This window comes from Clarias gariepinus, chromosome 23, assembly GCF_024256425.1.
Source record: "Clarias gariepinus isolate MV-2021 ecotype Netherlands chromosome 23, CGAR_prim_01v2, whole genome shotgun sequence".
Taxonomy (NCBI): Eukaryota; Metazoa; Chordata; class Actinopteri; order Siluriformes; family Clariidae; genus Clarias; species Clarias gariepinus.
The window spans coordinates 3,568,770-3,592,436 of NC_071122.1; the positions used below are offsets into that span (position 1 = coordinate 3,568,770).

General features: G+C 36.7%; 1 protein-coding gene and 2 long non-coding RNA genes across 3 annotated transcripts; all 3 read left to right on the forward strand.

Annotated features, from left to right (window-relative positions):
- The first annotated feature begins 153 nt into the window (after positions 1 to 153).
- Positions 154 to 2,663, forward strand: LOC128511548 (uncharacterized). The gene is made up of 3 exons (XR_008356180.1): positions 154 to 235; positions 1,032 to 1,114; positions 1,647 to 2,663. It is a non-coding gene; the product is annotated as an uncharacterized LOC128511548 (long non-coding RNA).
- A 112-nt stretch (positions 2,664 to 2,775) lies between these two features.
- LOC128511601 (uncharacterized) lies at positions 2,776 to 3,546 on the forward strand. Its single transcript, XR_008356185.1, has 3 exons — positions 2,776 to 2,808; positions 2,946 to 3,044; positions 3,497 to 3,546. It is a non-coding gene; the product is annotated as an uncharacterized LOC128511601 (long non-coding RNA).
- A 3,773-nt stretch (positions 3,547 to 7,319) lies between these two features.
- LOC128510992 (E3 ubiquitin-protein ligase DTX3L-like) lies at positions 7,320 to 10,543 on the forward strand. Its single transcript, XM_053483581.1, has 3 exons — positions 7,320 to 8,822; positions 9,974 to 10,191; positions 10,309 to 10,543. The coding sequence occupies exons 1-3, from the start codon at positions 7,347 to 7,349 to the stop codon at positions 10,376 to 10,378; spliced, it is 1,764 nt and encodes a 587-aa protein (XP_053339556.1). The 5' UTR covers positions 7,320 to 7,346; the 3' UTR covers positions 10,379 to 10,543.
- The last annotated feature ends 13,124 nt before the right edge of the window (positions 10,544 to 23,667 follow it).

The window sequence follows — 23,667 nt, forward strand, 5'->3', positions numbered from 1 at the left end:
AGAAACAAACAGCACCTGTTCACCAGGCCTCCTTGATCTTGAGCAGTTTTTACTTGATATCACTGAACTCACCTGGTGAAACCAGAGCTCCACCTGGCTATGACGACATTGACATTAGGCCACGCCCACTCCAGATTACAACAAGGAAGTGATTTCAGTTTCATTTTCTCGGAAAACTGAGCTGAGTGTGAAGCAGAGAGGAAACCCTGAGATACACACAACTTTAATCAGCTCTGTAAGTAACTTCACTTACACTCGTCTGATCTAAACCCTGTGATTAGACCGCATTATTCACCTGTTATTAGCTGTTTATAAAGTTATAGTTATAGTGAAGAGGGAGACTGACCTGGCTGCAGGAGACACTGAGGGACGCTGAGGGGATTTAAACCGTTTATCTGTCTAACACTTATCCTAAAGATCATTTACTCACCACACTGTAGTCAAACAGCTCGTTATTCTCAATCTGCAGCTTTTAAATACACAGATTTCCTCGAATGAAATCTCTCTATGTACAGTAGAGGCAGCAAAGAGAAAATGAAAGTAACTGCTGATGTTAGTAAAAACACAACCTAATGCAACTTTCTTTTCCAAATAAATTACAAGAAATTCAAAGCTTTACAAAGCTTAAGTGTTTACAGTCTGGATTTCTGTTTACGCTGGATCATATGGAGACGTTATCAACCTGATCTGTAACACCACTAAAAATAATCCAGGAGAAAGTTCTCGCACTGGGTGGGACTTATTACACTCACTGGAACACAGAATAGGAAAACTGTTTTAATCTCTTTCATGCAGTAAAAACATTTTGCGGTTTATTTACCTTGTTTAAAAACACACACACACACACACACACACATTCTTGCTCCTACATGCAGATGCGATCAGGTTTATTGCTTGATAATGTGTGTAAAGTTCTCCTCCACCCCCACTGCAGAGTGTTCCGAGGGTTTAATCAGTGACACGCTCTCTGTCATAAAGCGAAGAGGTCACACGAGAACATGGATTCATTTCCTTCATGTTTTTGATTCCAGATCTGAAGCTAGAAGTGTAAATAAAGAAAGTCATACTAGTCATACACCAGCAAATGGAGATTCAGACAGATGAAGATTCAGCTGTAAGTATCACTTTTTTAATGCAGAGTTATACGGAATGATGGCTGTCTGGTGACTACCTTATCGGTCCAGCTTAGGGGCAATACAATGCAAGGGCACATTTTATTGTGTGGGACAAGGGATTGTACACCCTACATTCCGCGCTAGCTTTCCATTTAGCATTGTTTGGGATTCGACCGCAGAACAGAGAATTTAACATACAGTAGCTGATATTCTAAAGCTAAATTTAAGTGTAAATATGAAATAAATCTCGTACATTTCTCAGGATTGTTAATTACACTGCAGCATCAGCTCCGCCAGTTGTGATTAGTTAGTTCCACCAGACGTGGCTATTTACAAATAGCTGGTAAAATAATGAAACAAATCATAATCTATTAAAAATATATGGTGTTTGTGGAATTGATAAGAAATATTTGCATAAAGACAGAAGTCTGTAAATGTTATTAAATATTATACTGTATGATTTTACATACATACATTTTGAACATATTTGCATTTTATGATAAAGATCACATAATCAATGCAATTTTTCAGAAAAAGGATCAGATGCCTGGTCTGAATCAGGTCACAAACCAAGACCAACCACTGATGAAATTCAGCACTGCTGAAGACGCACAGGTTGTTTAAAAGAGTTACTGTAATTAACAGCACATATTTCTGCCTAATCAATCACCTATCACGGCAAATCAAAATATACCTCTTCTAATCAATACAAATCACATCTAAACAACACTAATCTTTACTAATTCCATCTAATCAATACTAATCAATGCAAATGAAATCTCCCTAATACTTATCATATTGAGTTGTGTTCGGGTAATAACTCGGCTGTTCACCTACCACATGAAAGCATTAAAGCTTTAAAGTTAAACACAGTGTGTCACTCTGAAATGTATGCTTTGTCTGTAAATACACTCAAACACATTATGAGATATAAAATAAACATGTATCATTCTAAAAGGCGTAACACTGGATTGGGCCGCCCTTTGCTCAGGTCATAATGGTCTGAATCCTACTGAATGTTGGAAACGTTCGTTTAAGATTCCGGTCGATGTGGTTATGACTGCAGTCTGTGATTCCTGCAGGATTTTCAGGTTCATCATCACGCTGTGAATTTCTGCTTCCACCACATATATACTGGAATCATGTTTGATTGATTACACAATTGATTAAGTAAATAATTGAGTGATTAAGTTGGTGTACTTATGTTCGTTATAAAGTGGTCCATAAGTGTAAATTACACTGTTCATTACTTAATAATAATATCCTTTCAGATTTCCAAAACTAAAAGGACTAGACATATCACTTATCTTGAGCAGTGAATTTGTATGAATAAAATGAGCTTTACATGGCGCACCCTGTATACAACCCGGCCTATACACTGTATACGATCATTATTTGATTGTCTTCTTTTTAATGTTACTATTAGTGTTAAATTTGACACTAAATGAGTACAAGGCTTAAAGTCAGCTCTAAACTGACTTTAAACAGCAAGAACTATTTTCACATTAAAACTGATTTAACTTTGGGACTTAAGTTGCTGATTAATGTATGGACTGGGCTAATAATAATAATAATATTAATAATAAGTCCTGCATGGAGAGTAATGCAGTATCTTTCACAGGGAATTGAACCCATGGACGTGGACAATTCTGATACTACAACATCAACAACATCCAGCCATGGAAATCAACACGTGAGTGACTGTTACAGGCTGATATTTCAGACTTATTTACATTAAAATAAGAGATTAATAATTAACACAATTGTTTCTTATTAGACCCACATAATTATTATTATTAAACTTACACAATTCTTTATTATTTATAATAGAAAATGCATCAGTCATCTGATTCCGTCATTACTACACAACCTGGCAGTACTCAAACTCCAAATCTTGAGCAAACCCCTTCTGGACATAACAATGATCAGGTCTTTCCATTGTTTGTTCTGTTACAATGTAAATGGTGTAAAAATTAAAGTAACCATGATGAAATGATGCATACAGTACATCTCTATTTTAAAATACTACAGTATGTGTCTAATGTACATCATGTCTAATTGAATTTACCATAATAACATTAAATTTAATTTAGAATGAGTAAAAATAACAAAAATATAAACATAAATAATAAATAATAAAAATAGTTATTTAAAGATTCTTATTCGTGTTATTATTATTTTTATTATATTAACATTATTTCTAATTTAATTCAATAATTACTTTCCTTATGATTTTAATCTACAGTCATGTTCATGTACTGTAGTTCTTACTTTTGTGTACTTTATTTAAATAGCTATAAAACAAATCACCATGTAAAAGATGATGAGTTTTACATGACAACCTTTGTTGTATAATTAATTAATTAATCAATCAATTACAGGACTCAGGTCGAGCAGGACAGAGAGGATCAGATCCTGGATTTCAAGTTGCCATCACAGGATGGCCCCATCCCATCACAGGAGCTAAACAAGACCCTGTACTGCTAGATCAGATTCAACAAATAATAAATATTAGAAAGTTAACATTTTTCATGTAAAAAAAAACTATTATCTGATATTATGTGTAATATAACATGAAGATATAATAAATAAATCAGAGGTAAAAATCCACTTTGCAATATTTTCCATATTCTGTTTTATATTACAGGATCTGTATACATCAGGTGGTTGGAATCCTGTCCCTGAACCCTCAGACATGTCTCAGGTTAATATCAGGTTTCTTAAAGCATTATCAGTATTAACACTGCATTTAGTAAGTGCTAACTTTTACTGTTTTTCATAATGGTATTTTAGATACATGGAAAATATGTGTTATTTAAAAATATTTCATGCGTGTAGACTTACGGTGTGTCTTTTTGTCTAGATGTCTCCATCAGCGTCTAAGAGTTCTGATACAAAACCCAAGAAACGTGAAATAAATCTGTTGAATCAGACGAAGGTAAATATTACATTTAATAATCAGTTTGATGATCAGACGTTGTTTTGGAAAAACAACGGAAAGAATTTGTTTTTTGGAAAGAATTTCCACCTGATTTAATGGCTTTCTTTCAGCATTAAGTAATTTTGTTGGCCCAACTTAATGTTCTTAGGTTCAGTCAAATTCATTTTATTAGGTTCATTTACCTTATTAACTACAGCTGCGTCCAACATAATTTAATACTGTTAACATAAATGAATAGCGTTGGTACAACACATTTTTCAGTTGTAAATTAAGTTGATCCAACTCAAGTAAATTTAAATTTCAAGCCCTGATCAACAGAATTCTGTGAAGGAAGGAAGCATAAGACAAACGGGATAAAACAGAGATTTTTATTTTACACCAGCAGCAACTTACAAATGAGGTCTCAATGTGAAAAGATGTACAAAAAATAAAACACCACAAATAAGTATTAATCATAGAAAAAAAAATTATCCACCAACAGAACCGTTTTGTACTTTATAACTGTTCGTTATGACTTTTAAATATGACCGTTAGAGACGGTTGGTCAGGAAACTCCTAAAGTCAGATGCAGACGGGACACTTTCACTCACAAACCCCTGTGAAAAAATACAGAGATAGATTCAATTAAAATTCATGATACTTAATTTATCAAATGAACAATATTTATACTTTCTTTCTTTTGCTTCACAACTCATGAGAACAGACCGAAACCAGAACCGAACCGCAGATTAAGCACGCGCATATAACCGTCGGTATTTTAAGTGTGATTAAAAATACAAGAAATAGCTTAAACCAAAATAACGTGACTAAACATCGCTAAACAGCAGGTGACATTTATGTTCAATATTTTGTTTCTATTTAGAAAGATGGGAATTAATTCCTGCTTACCTTTTCCACACGCCCGCCAAACGTTTGTCTTCTCAACACGCTGTGTTCTCTTCTCGCGATGTCTTCTCGCGATATTTCCGGTTTTGCTATTTCCGGTTTTCATAGTGACAAGATCTCTTTGGTTTATCTCAACATGATTTAATCTAATACATGTTAAGTTGTTGAATTTCATGTCAATACAACATAATTCATTCATGTTCATCTTGAAAACATGAAATTATTATGTAAAACACATATTACATTTTAGTACATGTAACAGGTAGCCAGGTTCATTTTTTTGAGTGTATGGCAACAAATTTGTTCTTGATTTTTTTTGTGTATATTCATTCATCAATGCACATGAGCTCAGGACATTTAACAAAACCACTTCAACATGTTCCTGGTACTGACTGATCACAAAAAACAAACAAACAAAAAAAACATAAAATTCCAGACATTATGTGTTGTGCAATATTTGAGATACAATGAAAGTAATGTAACACTGCATCAAAAGTGCCAATAAATATCTAATAATATAGATATTATAAATATAAGAATATAAGATATATATATATATATATATATATATATATATATATATATATATATATAATTTTTTTTTGTGTGTGTGACATTGTTAAATTAGCTTTTTTTCTCCCTTTGTTTTGTTCCAATACACACAAAGAGACATGTGTATAGCAAAACATGTGTTACTTTTCTGTGAGAAAAGGTTTGATGCTGCTGACTTTAGACCATAATACTAAGGATGTTTATATTGTTTATTACATATTTACTGTCAATGTTTATATTTTCTTTGTTTAAAAACAAAATTTCATCATTTTTATCTGTGTGTATTAATATCAAATGCTATGAAAGGTTTTTGAAAGAAATCTATATATTGTCCCATTTCTAAAGGATATTAACACCACAGGAGTAATAATGCTAGAGATACAGAGGCGTAACACCGCCATGTTGTGAAAGCACCTACAGGCTAATCAGTAAAAGACTGTTGAAGCAGTGTTTCTTTGTTTCTCATATCTGCTTCCTTTAATACATTAGGATACAGCAGATGATGATTTAAACCCCTCAGCACCTCGGGACGTTGCAATGGTTTATATGACAGTGGACTGGCCAGAAGAAATACCTCCGAGATGGAAATATCATCTACAGACAGCTCTACAGACCTGGTGTTCTCAGCAGCCTTTTAATGAACAGAAATGCACTGTTCATGTAGTTCAACTTTTAGGTGATGGACGCACTGCAGAGGTGGAGATCACGCCATCTACTGGTGAGAATGTGCATTATTTTTGTTGCAGTTCAGAAAAACAAATAGAATTTATTTTAACCACAACCATATTAAACAAATAAATCAGCAAATTTGTCACTTTGTTTTATATTTTTGGTTTTACAATCAGTCTATTTCTTTACAATTCTCAACAGCTTTAAATTATTTGAAAACTGCAACTTTAATGTTTAAGCAGCTTGATACAAGCGCCACAGTGCACTTTCAGAAAGATAAACCAAAGTCTCTGAATAAAGATTTCTGCCCGAAGGTAAGTATTAATTTTCTTTTATTAATAAATGTATTTATCAAAAATTCTTAACATTTCAACACAAAATATTTTATTTAGATGTGAGATTGTAAATTAATCTTCAAAATCTTGGTTTCTCAATAAAACTTATTAGACAAAAAAATATTTTATTTAAATACTAACATTAACAATTAGAACATTTTACTGTATGTTTTTGTTTGCTGCGTAATATTTTAATTTTGCTTAAGAGTATTTTCAGCTGCTTGCTGTATAATTTTTTTTTAGATATTTATTTAATATTTGTTTCTAAAGTACTTGAGTATTTAATTTTTAAGGAACTAAAATGTGTTAATTGTAGAGGGCTGTGCTCAGATGTATTACTTCAATTAATTTAGATGAATTATTATTTTGGCAGTTGGATCAGAATTACTACATCAAACGTCCGTTATTCTATCAAATCATATAAGTTATAATCTTAGATTATCATCATATTTCTGTACATTAACACTAAGTATGTTCTAAATTTTAAAACACATAAACGTTGTTTTAAATGTAATAACAATTACAGACAAAATGAGGGTTCATCAGGATAACTGGTGAACAGAGCTGCGGATAAACACAAACCCTAAAAAAAGTTAAATCCCACTGATATTGAGAACAATCCACTTTTGGTGAAAAAGACCCAAGAACAGAACAATACTTCCACTTAATTTGTAGGTCATTTTTATTGTGTCATTCATAAAACTGTTTATGAGATGATAAGAAGAGCATCAGTCCACACAAACCATTTTTACCCAGAATCCTAGAGGTTTATACATTATAATGAGAGTTCTATCATTTGACTTTTAATTAAACTGTATAAATTTGTATTTCTATATTTATTAGGGGAACATGACTGTGAAAGAAATAATTCAACCTGAGCACATGAAGGATGCAGAAGCTGCGTCTAATCTTCCAGGACACGCTGACATCCCAGGAGCTCTCACTGTCCCTCCCTTTCTATACTGTTATCTCAGTCAAACGTACAGAAAGGAACTGGAACAGATTGAGAATAAGTTTGGAGTTAAAATAAATGCAGAAACATGTGTTTCAATCTCTGCTAAGAAAGCTGATGAGAAGAGTGAGAGTGATTCTGTAATCAAAGCTACTCAGGCCTTTACTGATCTTTACCTGGCTAAAGCAAATAATATCAAATCTGTCCCTGTCCCTCAATCACACATGGAGTCTGATGTAATGAAACAGGTGCTGCAACATATTCCAGATGAAGAGAACAAGATCCTGCTAAACATGTCAGCAAATAACAACCTGCTGTTTGCACCAGAACATATTACATCGATGGTTGAGAAGCGGTTAAATTTGGAACCTGAAAAATCACCTAGCTACAATAATCCCTACAACACTGAGATGGACACTAAGCAGTGGAGATCATCAGAAAGTTCTTATTTAAGGCAGACACCAAATAACTTGGACATGGACATCAAAAACGCACAAGCTCCAGTTGAGATGGATGAGACACACTGGAAATTATTAGACACTGTTTTTGTGAAACAGTTACAAGAGATCCAAAATAAATATGGAGTTCAGTTTGTCACAGAACCTGTCAAAGGCTCAGAACCTGTCAAAGGCTCGGTGAAGGTGTCAGCACGATCCCGAGGAACTCATCAGGTCAATCTCGAAGCTTACGCCATCAGAGCTTTAACTCATCTCTACCAAAAGGCCGTCACCTCAGCAGTCACCTGTGGTCTTAAAGACCCTTCCTGCACTGAAATAGCTCAACAGATACTTAGCTCTCAACACAGCTGTGTGGGTGGAGGAGAAAGAAATGGAAGCTGGAAACTTTTTGGACTGCCAAAGTATGTCATTCCTGCTATAGCTGATATTGAAAAGATTATTGGACGTCCTGTATTTAATGAGGAGATAAAACTATCGCTGGGATATCCATGGGATTTTTCACAGGCAAGTGGATTTCAGAAGGGGCAAATGGAAATTGGGGAGATGAGAGGAACACATGGCACTGACCTGAGAGGTGAAACAAAGGACTCTGGTTTCAACCAAGACTTCATTAATAGAGCAAAAGAGGATGATAAAAAGAAAGAAACTGAAGATAACTGTTCTATCTGCCTGGATACGTTTATTAAAAAGAAAAAACTGGGCTGTGGTCATGAATTCTGCAAAGGATGTCTGGAACAGTCAATAAAGAGCACTGGAGAAATTTGCCCTTTGTGTAAGAAAATCTTTGGGATATTGAAGGGGAACCAGCCTCGTGGAGAAATGTCTATCAAACAGAGACAATACCAACACCTCTCTGGCTTTCCTGATTGTGGCTCAATCGAAATTACTTACGACATACCCAGTGGCATTCAGACAGTAAGAGAACATTCTCATTTCTTGCTTAAAATCATTTAACCCCAAATGATCTGATATGTAACATCCACATTAAATGAAGTGGGAAATGACTGTAAAGTGGATTTTTTTGTTTGGCTGCATGCATGGTGAAGCTCACAAAGTTTTCTTGGTCATATATTCCAATTAACTGTTAACTAGCAGGATAAAGACACAAACTACCCATCCAAAATAAAAGTCAAAAACTCAGATTACATTTGACTGACGTGAGCTTAAGTTGTGGCACACAATTTAAAATCTGGAGTCCTGGAACATGGTCGTGCCATCAGTAAAGAAAAACTCCATAGATTCAGGTTGTAAACTGACATCATTTTATTGCCACATAATGTTGCTGAGACTAGACCTGAGCAACTAAAGCAACCCCAGATCATAACACAGTGGACAGTGGACACTGTGCATGATGGATAAGGGTCAGTCTGGACTCATCAGACCACATGACCTTTATCTATTGCCCTGAAGGCCAGTCTTTATGTTCCCCAGTGATCTCATATGATGAATAAAAATAACTAACTATTATGACACATGATAAAGTGGTTGGCTTTCTAGATTTAGTGTATCTGTGTGAGACTTGGTTGTGCCCATCACATCCTCTGCATGCACAAGCGATAGTAAGCATATACAAGATAAAAAGAGGAAAAATAAAGACCATCTAACAATTTTAAGTTGTTGGTTTGTCAACAAAAAAAAGAGAAAAATCTCTTCCCAAGAGGAGTAACACAGTTTACTAACACTGGAACAACAAATTGTTGTGCTTTTATACAAAGTGAACAATTACATGCTATTCAACTGCACTAATTGTGATATGTGTGTTTTTTTCTGTCTTTATCTCTTAAAATAAATGTGACACAGCCTATATGCAAAAACAAAAAAATCACTTTGGGGTGATAAAGTAACAGAACAGAACAGACTTTATATCAATGGCAGAATTTCCTCAAGAAGAAATAAAAAGGGGAAGTCAGAGACAGCATGAATGACAATGAAACCTGTGTGTCCTTTGTAATACTAGTTATAGAATGATAGCCTTACAGGTGTTAATTGCATTACACGGTTTACACTGACATTATATTTTAGCATATTTGTCTCTAATGCCAATTTTGCACAACTTTATTATTTAGAGTGAACATCCAAACCCTGGAAAGCCTTACAGTGGGGCTCATCGCACTGCGTACTTACCGGACAACGCTGAAGGAAACCATGTGCTCCAGCTGCTGAGAAGGGCTTTTGATCAGAAACTCATCTTTACTGTTGGATTTTCCAGAACGACTGGAGCAGATGATGTGGTTATCTGGAATGATATTCATCACAAAACAAATACACATGGGGGGCCAGAACGGTAAATACAGCGAATGTTAAACATAATCCAAAAAAATTTAACATTTTGTTCTTATATTAAACATACTTAAGCATAAATCATAATATTGAAGGTAAAAGGAATTTCTTCTTTCCACAGTTATGGCTATCCAGACCCAGGTTACTTTAAAAGGGTAAAAGAAGAGCTAAAGGCCAAAGGCATTGAGTAAAGATTAAGTACAGATGTTTGATTGAATATTTTATGTATAGCTTTAATACCCTAAAATGTTTTAAAAGCGAACACCAAAACCCCCCAAACAAAGACTTTCTGGGGTAATAAATATAAATCTTTTTTAAACATCTTTAAATAAACAGTATGTTACATGACTAATGCAGATTATGTGTTGTCTTGAATTGTTTTTTGATAAATTAGATGGATTTCTTGTTTTCATTTAAATTATTTGTTTGGTATTTTTGCTGTATGACAAATGGTAATTAATGTTTATATGAATAATTTGCTTTTGCTTAGCAGGTTTAAATGTCTGTTTGATGTTATATGCTGGAATGGGGGATTGATAAACAAAATACAAGTAGATTATACAAAACATGAACAATAAGACATGTCTCAAATGATGGTTAATGAATTTGTTTCCAAGGCAATGAAAAAGGAAATAGACAATCGTTTCAAACCTACTTGATGCCAAATAAATAACAATTAATAGAAATTTAAATGCATTTTTAAAACTTTTTCTTTTTTTTTAGAAACTTTTTAATAACAATTAAAACTTTTCATTTGTCTGCTTCCTCTCAAGGTTTCTGACTGCTCAGGGAGTATTACTCTACCTAAACACTGTTTTTGTTTCCCTAAGCGCTATACAAATAGGGGTGTTTTAGAGATTCTGTGCAAATGAAAGGGGCAGAGAGGTAAGAGTGAGTGCGGGGGAAGCCTACTAACCAACAATAAATCTGGCTCCCACAGACTGGTTACACAAATTAATTTAAGAATTTTATTTTAATTATTAACTAACCCTAACCCTTTAATTTTATTTTGTCTTACAACAACTTATGGGTATCTTGTAATCTTGTAAAAGCCTACCACATTCTATCTTCTACTACCATTGAATCTTCCATTCAAACCTCACCACCAAGGCCCAAAGACCAAAGAGCTGTCAAAGGACATCAGGTACAAGATTGAAGACTTGCACATCGCTGGGTTGGGCTTTACTGTAGGACTATCAGGAAGAAGCTTGGTGAGAAGGAGACAGCCGTTAGAGTGATTGTTTGTAAATGGAAGAAATACAAAAAAAAAAAACACTCCATGTAACATTTCACCTCATAGAGTAAGGATAATCATGAGAAAAGTGAGAGATCAGCGCGCAACTACATGGGAGGAGCTTGTAAATGATCTTAAGACAGTTGGGACCACCGGCACTAAACAAACCATTGGTAACATACAATTAAGCCCTACAAAAATTCCTACAATTAAGCACACAGATGAAAACATCATGATTTGGGGCTGTTTCTCTGCTAAAGGTACAGGCCAACTTTACTGTATTGAGGCGCCAACACATTGTAAAATTTTATATGAGAACCTCCTGAAGATGGGTTGGTGATGTGTCTTTCAGCATGACAATGACCCAAAACATACCACCAAGGCAACAAAGGAGTGGCTCAAGAAGAAGCACATTAAAGTCTTGTCAGTCTCTAGACCTTAATCCTATAGAAACTTATGGAAGGACCTAAAACTTCTAGTTGTTCTACTTTCAAAACCATTAAGATGACTTTGGACTCCATCTGGTAAAAACCGTTTGTCATAATAGCTTATGACTGCAGTTGCTATGATAAACTTCATTCATGGTACAATTAGGAATCACACAAATGAGGAATGCATTTCCTTTTGAGTCCGGTGTTATGCGCTAAAATGCCCCCCTGCCATGGATTGCCCCCCCCAACACAATCACTATCAAACATTGTATTAGAACATAAATTCATAGGTTAATGTTTTACAAATTACATGAGACAATAAAATAAAATAAGCAACATGAAAAATAAATATGTTGTATATGTATTTATATTATGTATAAATGTATATATGTATTATGGAGGCCTATATATATAATTTTTTTCATATACAACATGTATACTTTTATATTTTTTATTTAATAATAAAATTAGTTTTGCCTAATAGTTTTGCCTAGGGTTTATTATAATAGTAATATCATAGTTGATAATAAACCTATATTTATCTTCTAATATAATATTTGATAGCGATTATGTAGGGAACACCGGAACACTCTAACACCGGAACTCTCTTAGGTGAAATCATGACCTCGATGTGCTTTGCTTGGCTGATCGAGCTGGCTCGTGACAGACTTGGATTTTTTCTACGCAAATTTTGTAAACCTGAATTTTAATATCTAAAATTTGCCAGACTAAATTTGTGAATTAAAAAAAATAATGTAGATATTTAATAAGGTATTTTTAACAAATGGAAATATTTTTTAGCAATTCAGTAAGGCCTGTACATTTGAATAGAATTGTTCAAATTATGTGGTTTGTAAATGCTTTGAAATACTATGAAACTACATAATAATTTTAAGCATTATATCCCGTAAGGATGCACGGAGCACTGCTGAAAATAATCTAACATTTTTTATATGAACATGATTTCATGTAATTGAACATATTTTGCTTTAAGGAATTTTTGCACCGTTATACTTTGTTTTCTGTGACCCAAATAGCACTACTTTATCGGCCCAACGTCTGCCAAATTTTGGTAACCTTATGTCAGTGGTCCAATGTCAGCCCAACAGCAAAGCATACGTTGGCTCCAAATTGGCATGAATGGTTGCCCCACTGTTCGTCTGTTAGTTGGCCCAAAGTTGGTACAGTAAATAAACAGTAAATATAAAAAAAATGGAAATTAAATTATTATTCTTTAGCTTGGTGCAGCAGGCTCTCTCTATAATGCCATCGCTAAATATGGAAAATGTTTGTTTTACTCATTATTATAATGTACAAAATTGCTCAATAATGTGCTCAAATTACTGATGTATTTACACAGACTAGAGTCACAGTTCTCCAAAGATGCTGTAATGTTGATGATGATGAAGGTAATGATGATAAAGAACAGCTGAGCTACAGTGATACAGCTGATGCTGGAAGTATGAAGGTGAATGTAGATGAGGAAGATGCAGAGCCACCTTAAATAGAAAATAGTCTGAGGCAATGGGTACTTTGGTTGTATACATTTATTTTTATCCACCTTGCTGGGAGAAAAAGTGGTTGTACTAGGTGTTTATTTTGTAGCTTATTATCATATGGGTTACATATATTTTCTTAGTTTGTAGTCATTTTATCACACAAAATAAAGTTAATAAATAAATTTCTGGAGTCTAATTTAATTGATGATGCAATGTTGGACCAATGGACAAAATGACATTGGGCCAACCATTGATGCCAACATTGGCCCAACGTACAGGATGCACTGCTGTTGGCCCAACATTGGCCCTCCAGCAGTGTGTTATTTAGGTTGAATGTAATTTCCACTTTCCAACCTTGCCATTACTGCCATTACATTACCAAATTTGTAATTATTTACTAAACCAACATTGTGCCAACCTATATTTGGCCCCACCAATGAGCCAACGTTTGGCCGATAGACAAAATGACATTGGCCCAACGTATGCACTGCCGTTGGCCCAGCGTTGGCCCTTTAGCAGTGTGCTATCTGAGACCTTGTGGCCAATAATAGAATTCAACAGCCTGGAAGAAGAAAAAAAAGGCTCCACCCATCCTGGATCTCAATCTACAGTAAAATAGTTTCAGTTTTGTTTTGTCTGAGGAGAGAAGTGAGAATGAAGCAAAGCGGACACACTGAGAGACACAGCTTCAATCAGCACTCGCTTTCTGTAAGTAACTTCACTCACATTCGTCTGATCTCAACCCTGAAACTTCAATGACATTTGGTGGATTTAAGATGACATTAGGATCACTAGCTAAAGTGAAAGTATAGTGGGTAAATAAACTAGGCTGCAGTGAGGGAAAACAGTTACTGGGGTAAACAGTAAACAGGACTGAAAATATTCCTAGATCAGGGGTCCGTTCTTCGTACGTCGCTTGACACATCCGAGACGAACTGACACATCTAAAATGAGATCATCGTGCTTATTAACATCTGGCTAAGTCGGTTCTTCAAGCTCACCTGTTGTTGATGATTAGTATAGCTGGATTGAGTTGTCTAGGATTATTGCGTGTTCGTGCGTTGGTTTAAAAGGTGATATGCATTGACAGTAGAAACACTGATCATGAGCCCTTTAATTGGTTGACGAAATGGCAAAAGAGCGGCTCAATTTCTTTCGTAACACGTGTTATGCAGTGAAATGCCCCCCTGCCATGGATTGCCCCCCTACATAATCAAATATTATATTAGAACATAAATTCATGGATTAATGGTTTACAAATTACATGAGACAATAAAATAAAATTAACAATATGAAAATAAATGTTTTATATGGAAAAATAGAAATAGTAATATTTTTTTCTAATACAACATGTATCCTTTAATATATTGTTTATTTTATATTAAAATTAGTTTCGTCCAATTTTTCATTATAAAAAAAATTATATATATATATATATATATATATATATATATATATATATATATATATATATACAGTGGTGTGAAAAACTATTTGCCCCCTTCCTGATTTCTTATTCTTTTGCATGTTTGTCACACAAAATGTTTCTGATCATCAAACACATTTAACTATTAGTCAAAGATAACATAATTGAACACAAAATGCAGTTTTTAAATGATGCTTTTTATTATTTAGGGAGAAAAAAAATCCAAACCTACATGGCCCTGTGTGAAAAAGTAATTGCCCCCTGAACCTAATAACTGGTTGGGCCACCCTTAGCAGCAATAACTGCAATCAAGCGTTTGCAATAACTTGCAACTAGTCTTTTACAGCGCTCTGGAGGAATTTTGGCCCACTCATCTTTGCAGAATTGTTGTAATTCAGCTTTATTTGAGGGTTTTCTAGCATAAACCGCCTTTTTAAGGTCATGCCAAGGTCAAGGTCAATAGGATTCAGGTCAGGACTTTGACTAGGCCACTCCAAAGTCTTCATTTTGTTTTTCTTCAGCCATTCAGAGGTGGATTTGCTGGTGTGTTTTGGGTCATTGTCCTGATGCAGCACCCAAGATCGCTTCAGCTTGAGTTGACGAACAGATGGCTGGACATTCTCCTTCAGGATTTTTTGGTAGACAGTAGAATTCATGGTTCCATCTATCACAGCAAGTCTTCCAGGTCCTGAAGCAGCAAAACAACCCCAGACCATCACACTACCACCACCATATTTTACTATTGGTATGATGTTCTTTTTCTGAAATGCTGTGTTACTTTTACGCCAAATGTAACGGGACACGCACCTTCCAAAAAGTTCAACTTTTGTCTCGTCGGTCCACAAGGTATTTTCCCAAAAGTCTTGGCAATCATTGAGATGTTTTTTAGCAAAATTGAGACGAGCCTTAATGTTCTTTTTGCTTAAGTGGTTTGCGCTCTGGAAATCTGCCATGCAGGCCGTTTTTGCCCAGTCTCTTTCCTATGGTGGAGTCATGAACACTGACCTTAATTGAGGCAAGTGAGGCCTGCAGTTCTTTAGATGTTGTCCTGGGGTCTTTTGTGGCCTCTCAGATGAGTTGTCTCTGCGCTCTTGGGGTAATTTTGGTCGGTCGGCCACTCCTGGGAAGGTTCACCACTGTTCCATGTTTTTGCCATTCGTGGATAATGGCTCTCACTGTCGTTCGCTGGAGTCCCAAAGCTTTAGAAATGTCTTTATAACCTTTACCAGACTGATCGATCTCAATTATTTTTGTTCTCATTTGTTCCTGAATTTCTTTGGATTTTGGCATGATGTCTAGCTTTTAAGGTGCTTTTGGTCTACTTCTCTGTGTCAGGTAGCTCCTATTTAAGTGATTTCTTGATTGAAACAGGTGTGGCAGTAATCAGGCCTGGGGGTGACTACAGAAATTGAACTGAGGTGTGATAAACCACAGTTAAGTTATTTTTTAACAAGGGGGGCAATCACTTTTTCACACAGGGCCATGTAGGTTTGGATTTTTTTTCTGCCTAAATAATGAAAACTATCATTTAAAAACTGCATTTTGTGTTTACTTGTGTTATCTTTGACTAATAGTTAAATGTGTTTGATGATCAGAAACATTTTGTGTGACAAACATGCAAAAGAATAAGAAATCAGGAAGGGGGCAAATAGTTTTTCACACCACTGTATATATATATATATATATATATATATATATATATATATATATATTTGCATGACAAACCCCTGAAAAATAAATGTGTTACAAAATAAACAATATACAAGAGTTTGTATTAATGGTCTTGACGGCTGTCTCGTGCCTAAGGTTTATTATAATAGTAATATCATAGTTGATATTAATTAACCTATAAATTTATCTTCTAATATAATATTTGATAGCGATTATATGCAAGATACTTTATTTTTCCCACATGAGTCAGTCCGCGTCAGTCGTGCTCTTTAACCAATCAGGTGTGACCTCGCCATTTCAATCAATCATAACCCACCAGGAGCGCAGGCTAAATCCTGTTTACATGAAATAAACCTGTCCCGAGCAGATTCAAACTTATGGACATGTCTATATGAAGTCTCACAGATGGTGTGTGTCAGAATGAAAACAAATCCATGAGGTTGACAGAATTATTTGTAGGCCTAAGAATTGTGTCAATACACAAAGCTGAGGAAGCAGACAAGAAACTTTCCGGTTGCCAGGCAACGCCACTATCAGTGTGAATGCGCTGAACCGGTTAGCGTGTCTATATTAGGGTCCTGATACCTCGGCACTTCGTGTGATCGTAAGGTATCAGGACCAAAGAAAAGACAGCCTCCAGATTACAACATCAACAAGTGAGTGACTGTTTACAGCCCGACATATACACGTTTATACACATTTATATAACAATAAGTGATTAATCATTTCAAAGACTTACATAAGTGTTTATTATTTATAATAGCTTTTAGATCTGCCACCCAATACCTCTGTCATTGTTACACAACCTGACACATTAGCATTATGAGAACTCGCAGAATTTCTAATGATTTTCCCCTGAGTTTTCTGTGGATTTCTTTGTGTTCTAATGAGGGATTTTATTCAGCAGGTTGATTAATTCTGAAACTGCAGTAATCATAAAAAGGGGTCATTTGTGATGAATTTGGAGAAATGACTCCATATTAACATCAATTAACATCAGCTATTATAGCTGAACTGCCTGCCACCCTACACACTGTATAAATGCAGATCATTTACTGCTTTCTAATTCACCCAGATGAGGATGAAAAAACTATTATCTGATATTATGTGTGATATTACATAAAGATATAATAAATAAATCAGAAGTATAAATCCACTATGCAGTATTTTCCATATATAATTCTGTACTCTGTTTTATATTACAGGATCTGTATACATCAGGTGGTTGGAATCTTGTCCCTGAACCCTCAGACATATCTCAGGTTAATATCAGGTTTCTTAAAGCATTATCAGTATTATCAGGATTAACACTGCATTTAGTGAGTGCTAACTTTCACTGTTTTTCATAATGGTATTTTAGATACATGGAAAATATGTGTTATTTAAAAATATATCATGCGTGTAGACTTACGGTGTGTCTATTTGTCTAGATGTCTCTATCAGCGCCCAAGAGTTCTGATACAAGACCCAAGAAACGTGAAATAAATCTGTTGAATCAAAAGAAGGTAAATATCACATTTAATAATCAGTTTGATGATCAGATGTTGGTCATGATGTACATGAAAGAGTCAACATTTATTAGCAAATGAGGAGGGAAAATGACATGCATATCTACATATTAAAAACTAGGTTAGTACCCGTCGTTGACAGGTAAAGCATTTTTAGAAATAGTTAAAAGCTTAAAGCTAAAGGTAAATTATCTTTAATGTAATTAGAACCCTAATTTATTACTACAAATGAATAACATTTCTAAGGGTGAGTAGCCTAAACTGTTTTAACGCCAGTTTATGCTTCCGTCATCAGGCAAACACACTTCCCATTTAAATAAATTATTACATCCGGCAGATGACTGTTCATAACATCACTTTCACTCAACATTTTAGCAGAAAATAAAGCGCTCTCAGTCCGGGTATTTTACACACACTCACCTTGGAGTGCTGCAGATATGTTTGCTCTAACGACCATTATTTTGTCTAATAGCGGCGTTTCACATTCCTGCCTTTTATTCCCACCACGGTTTTAATAGTCTACTTGACTTTTTTAGAGTAGGTGACAAATTCGTTTCTGTTTTGTGAGTATTTAGGCACCTCATACAGTACAGTAGGTGTGTTATGGTCATTTCTGTGTATTTACTTTAAACTATCGTGTTGATTGGCTCCATTAATTGACGCATATAGCCAAGCCCACCATGAAGAATAATCGCTATAGTTATCCAAAAAAAGCGCTAGCTGCTGTGACATAATCTGGCACATAACTGCTCATAACGTCTCTTCTACTCAACATTTTGCCTTCATTTATGGCGCAGGTTTACTTTTAGGCAAAAATACTGAAGGCCCTGATAAGTTCAATTAAATTCTGTCTGGCCAGTTTTGTGTGGTGTTGTGACAAAATCGACTGGACAGAAAAAAATACAAATACAAACAGACAGAAATTTTTTCAGGTCCTGCAATGTCCTGCTCATTTGCTAATAAAAGTTCTCCATACATACACATCATGAATAAAATCTAATATTGCATTTTTAATTTATTTTTAATTTGACAGTGCAAATGGGAATAAATTATTAATCCCAAATGACAAATCCCACATTTCCTGTTACTGAAGATACAGTAAGAGGAAATAAGTATTCAAACACATTGATCATTGATTAAGACAATACGATTTCATGTATTTAAATGAAATTTACACACAATGTCTTTTGACTTGTGCATTTATAAACATAAACCAAGATATAAAAAGAAAACAGATACAAAAACATATTCAGACACTATAGTCAGAATATAAAATATGTAAAGGTTACAAGAAAATAAATCTCGAGGAAGCTCTGGGGCAGACTGCAACTAGAGTTGCTGTGTCAATACACAGCTGTATGTGAAAGAGGTGTGAAAGTAAGCGTCGGGTGATTGGAATCCCGTCTGTCATGAAGTGGGTGTTACGGCTGATGGTGTTGCCGTGGGCAAAAAGGTGCAGGCATAGGCGTAGAGGGTTCTTTACAATAACAAGGAAGAGACAAAACCAAAAACAAACAACAAACTTTAACTACCACAAAGGCATATTATGACACGGGTGCTACAGTATGGGGAGCCACTGGCGCGATGGCGGTCCATACAAGGCTTCGGCGTGATGGTGAAACACAGGCACTAATACCTTTTACGTATAACAAGCCCAATGTTGTGACACAGGCTTCCTGACGACATACATGACTTCTTCTTCTTTTTTCTTTGTCTTTGGGCTGTTCCCTTTCAGGGGTCGCCACAGCGAATCATCTGCCTCCATCTAACCCTATCCTCTGCATCCTCTTCTCTCACACCAACTAACTTCATGTCCTCTCTCACTGCATCCATAAATCTCCTCTTTGGTCTTCCTCTAGACCTCCTGCCTGGCAGTTCCAACCTCAGCATCCTTCTACCGATATATTCACCATCTCTCCTCTGAACATGTCCAAACCACCTCAATCTGGCCTCTCTGACTTTATCTCCAAAACATCTAACGTGGGTTGTCCCTCTGATAAACTCATTCTTGATCCTATCCATCCTTGTCACTCCCAAAGAGAACCTCAACATCTTCAGCTCTGCTACCTCCAACTCTGCCTCCTGTCTTTTCTTCAGCGCCACTGTCTCTAAACCGTAGAGCATCGCTGGTCTCACCACTGTCCTGTACACCTTTCCTTTCATTCTCGCTGATACTCTTTTATCGCACAACACACCTGACACTTTTCTCCACCCATTTCAACCTGCCTGTACCCGCCTCTTCACCTCCTTTGAACACGCTCTGGACCTTTGACCCTAAGTACTTAAAATCCTGCACCTTCTTTACCTCTGCTTCCTGTAGCCTCACCGATCCTCTTGGGTCCCTCTCATTTACACACATGTATTCTGTCTTGCTGCGGCTAACCTTCATTCCTCTGCTTTCCAGAGCATACCTCCACCTCTCCAAATTTTCCTCCACCTGTTCCCTGCTCTCGCTACAGAACACAATGTCATCTGCAAACATCATAGTCCATGGGGACTTCTGTCTTACCTCATCTGTCATTCTGTCCATCACCAGAGCAAACAAAAAGGGGCTTAGAGCCGATCCTTGATGCAGACCCACCTCCACCTTGAACTCTTCTGTCACACCTACAGCACATCTCACCACTGTCTTACAGCTCTTATACATGTCCTGCACCACTCTAACATACTTATCTGCCACTCCAGACCTTCTCATACAATACCACAGCTCCTCTCTTGGCACCCTGTCATATGCTTTCTCTAAATCTACAAAGACACTTACACTGGGTTAACTAGATTAATAACTAAGTGCCATTAGTCCAACACAACAGGGAAGAGTTTTTTTCAAGGGGGTTAATTCAAGTACTGGGGAAACAGATGCGTTGTCGTCGTCGTTTAAAGATAGTCAAAGTCTCAGCTGTACGGACATCTAGAGGAAGTTCATTTCACCACCTAGGTGCCAGAACAGAAAAGTGGTGTGGTGTGGGACAACTTGGGAAGGTTAAAAACGAGACGTGCTGCTGCATTCTGGATAAGTTGCAGAGGACGAATCGTGGACAGAGGCAGGCCTGCCAGGAGTGAGTTGCAGTAGTCCAGTCTTGAAATAACAAGGGACTGAACAAGCACCTGAGTAGCCTGTGAAGAAAGAAATGGGCGAATTCTTCTGATATTGTAAAGAAGAAATCTACAAGAGCAAGTAAGGTTAGTGATGTGTGGGGAAAATGACAGATGATTGTCCACGGTTACCCCAAGACTGTTACATTCTCTGTACTTCTCCGCCAGCATCCTCAAAGCAAATGCTGCATCTGATGTACTCTTTCTAGGCATAAAACCATATTGCTGCTCACAAATGCTCACCTCTGCCCTTAACCTAGCTTCCACTACTCTTTCCCACAGCTTCATTGTCTGGCTCATTAACTTTATACCTCTATAATTGCCACAGCTTTGCACATCTCCCTTGTTCTTAAAAATTGGCATCAATATACTTCTCCCCCATTCCTCTGGGATCCTCTTACTCTCCAAGATCTTGTTAAACACACTTGTCAGAAACTCTACTGCCACCTCTCCTAAGCACTTCCATACCTCCACATGTCATCAGGACCAACAGTCTTTCCACTCTTCATCCTCTTCAACGCCCTTCTCACCTCACTTCTACTAATATTTGCTACTTCCTGTTCCACAACAGTCATCTCTTCTACTCTTTGTTCTCTTTCGTGTTCCTCATTCATCAACTCCTTAAAGTACTCCTTCCATCTTCCCATCACCCTCCTGGCATCTGTCAGTACATTTCCATCTCTATCTTTAATCACTCTAACCTGCTGCACATCCTTCCCATCTCTATCTCTCTGCCTTGCCAACCTGTACAGATCCACCTCTCCCTCCTTACTGTCTAGCCCAGCATACAAGTCCTCATATGCTCTTTGTTTGGCCTTTGCCCCCTTTACCTTCACCTTACTCTGCATCTCCCTGTACTCCTGTCTACTCTCTTCAGTCCTCTCAGAGTCCCACTTCTTCTTAGCTAGCCTCTTTTCCTGTATACACTCCTTGACTTCCTTATCCCACCACCAAGTCTCCTTGTCCATACATGACATTACATGACGACATGACGACATACATGACATTACCCACAAACTAAGCATGGAGCTAAAACAGGACAAAATATGACGAGAGACTAGAGACACAACGAGACTAGAGACAGGACTAAGGCTAAAGACATGGCAATCAGCTAAACATGGCTATTAGCCAAACATGGTCATTAGCTAACCATGGCAGTCAGCTACACATACATCTAGCTAAGCATGTTTTTAGCCTAACATGCACATAGCTACACATACCTTAGAGCTAAACATACAACTAGCTACACTTACCAAATAGCTACCACAACATTAGGGACTCGGGACACACTGAGGCTAGGCTAAGGGACACACAGAGGCTAGGCGAAGGGACACACAGAGGCTAGGCTAAGAGACACACAGAGGCTAGGCTAAGAGACACACAGAGGCTAGGCTAAGAGACACACAGAGGCTAGGCCAAGGGACACACAGAGGCTCGGCTAAGGGACACACAGAGGCTAGGTTAAGGGACACACAGAGGCTAGGCGAAGGGACACACAGAGGCTAGGTTAAGGGACACACAAACTCACAAATTTGAATATTGTGCATAAGTTCATTTATTTCAGTAATGCAACTTAAAAGGTAAAACAAATATATAAGATAGACTTGTTACATGCAAAGCAAGATAGTTCAAGCCATAATTTGTCATAATTGAGATGATTATGGCTTACAGCTCATGAAAACCCCAAATTCACAATCTCAGAAAATTAGAATATTACACGCAATCAATAAAACAAGGATTGTACATAGAACATATCGGACCTCTGAAAAGTATAAGTATGCATATGTACTCAGTACTTGGTTTGAGCCCCATTTGCAGCAATTAATGCCTCAACGCGGCGTGACATGGAAGCTATCAGCCTGTGGCACTGCTGAGGTGTTAGGGAAGACCAGGATGCTTCAATAGTGGCATTCAGCTCTTCTAGATTGGATAGTTCGGTCTCATGTCTCTCATCTTTCTCCTGGCAATGCCCTATAGATTCTTTATGGGCTTCAGGTCAAGCAAATTTGCTGGCCAATCAAGCACAGTAATCACATGATCATTGAACCAGGTTTTGGTTCTTTTGGCAGTGTGGGCAGGTGCCAAAGCGTTCTGGAAAATGTCAGCATCCCCATAAAGCTCGTCTGCAGAAGGAAGCATGAAGTGCTCCAAAGTTTTCTGATCTTTTTATCTTTAACCCAGGTAAGACGCTTTTGACGTTGTTTGTTGTTCAGGGGTGGCTTGACAGGAGAAATATGACATTTGTAGCCCAATTCCATCTGTGTGTGGTGGCTCTTGATGCACTGACTCCAGCCTCAGTCCACTCCTTGTGAAAGTCCCCAACACATTTGAATGGCTGACAAACTTTTCTGACAATCATCTCCAGGCTGTGGTCATCCCTGCTGCTTGTGCACCTTTTTTCTTCCACACTTTTCCCTTCCACATAACTTTCTATAAATGTGCTTTTTGTTGCCAAAGTGCTATATCAAAGGTAATTTCTTCTTTTGCAATTACCTTTTGAGGCTTTCCCTCCTCATAGAGGATGTTAATTATGGTTTTCTGCACAACTGTCAGGTCAGCAGTCTTTCCCATGATTGTGCTGAACCAGACTGAGATTTCCCTACTGAACCAGACTGAGA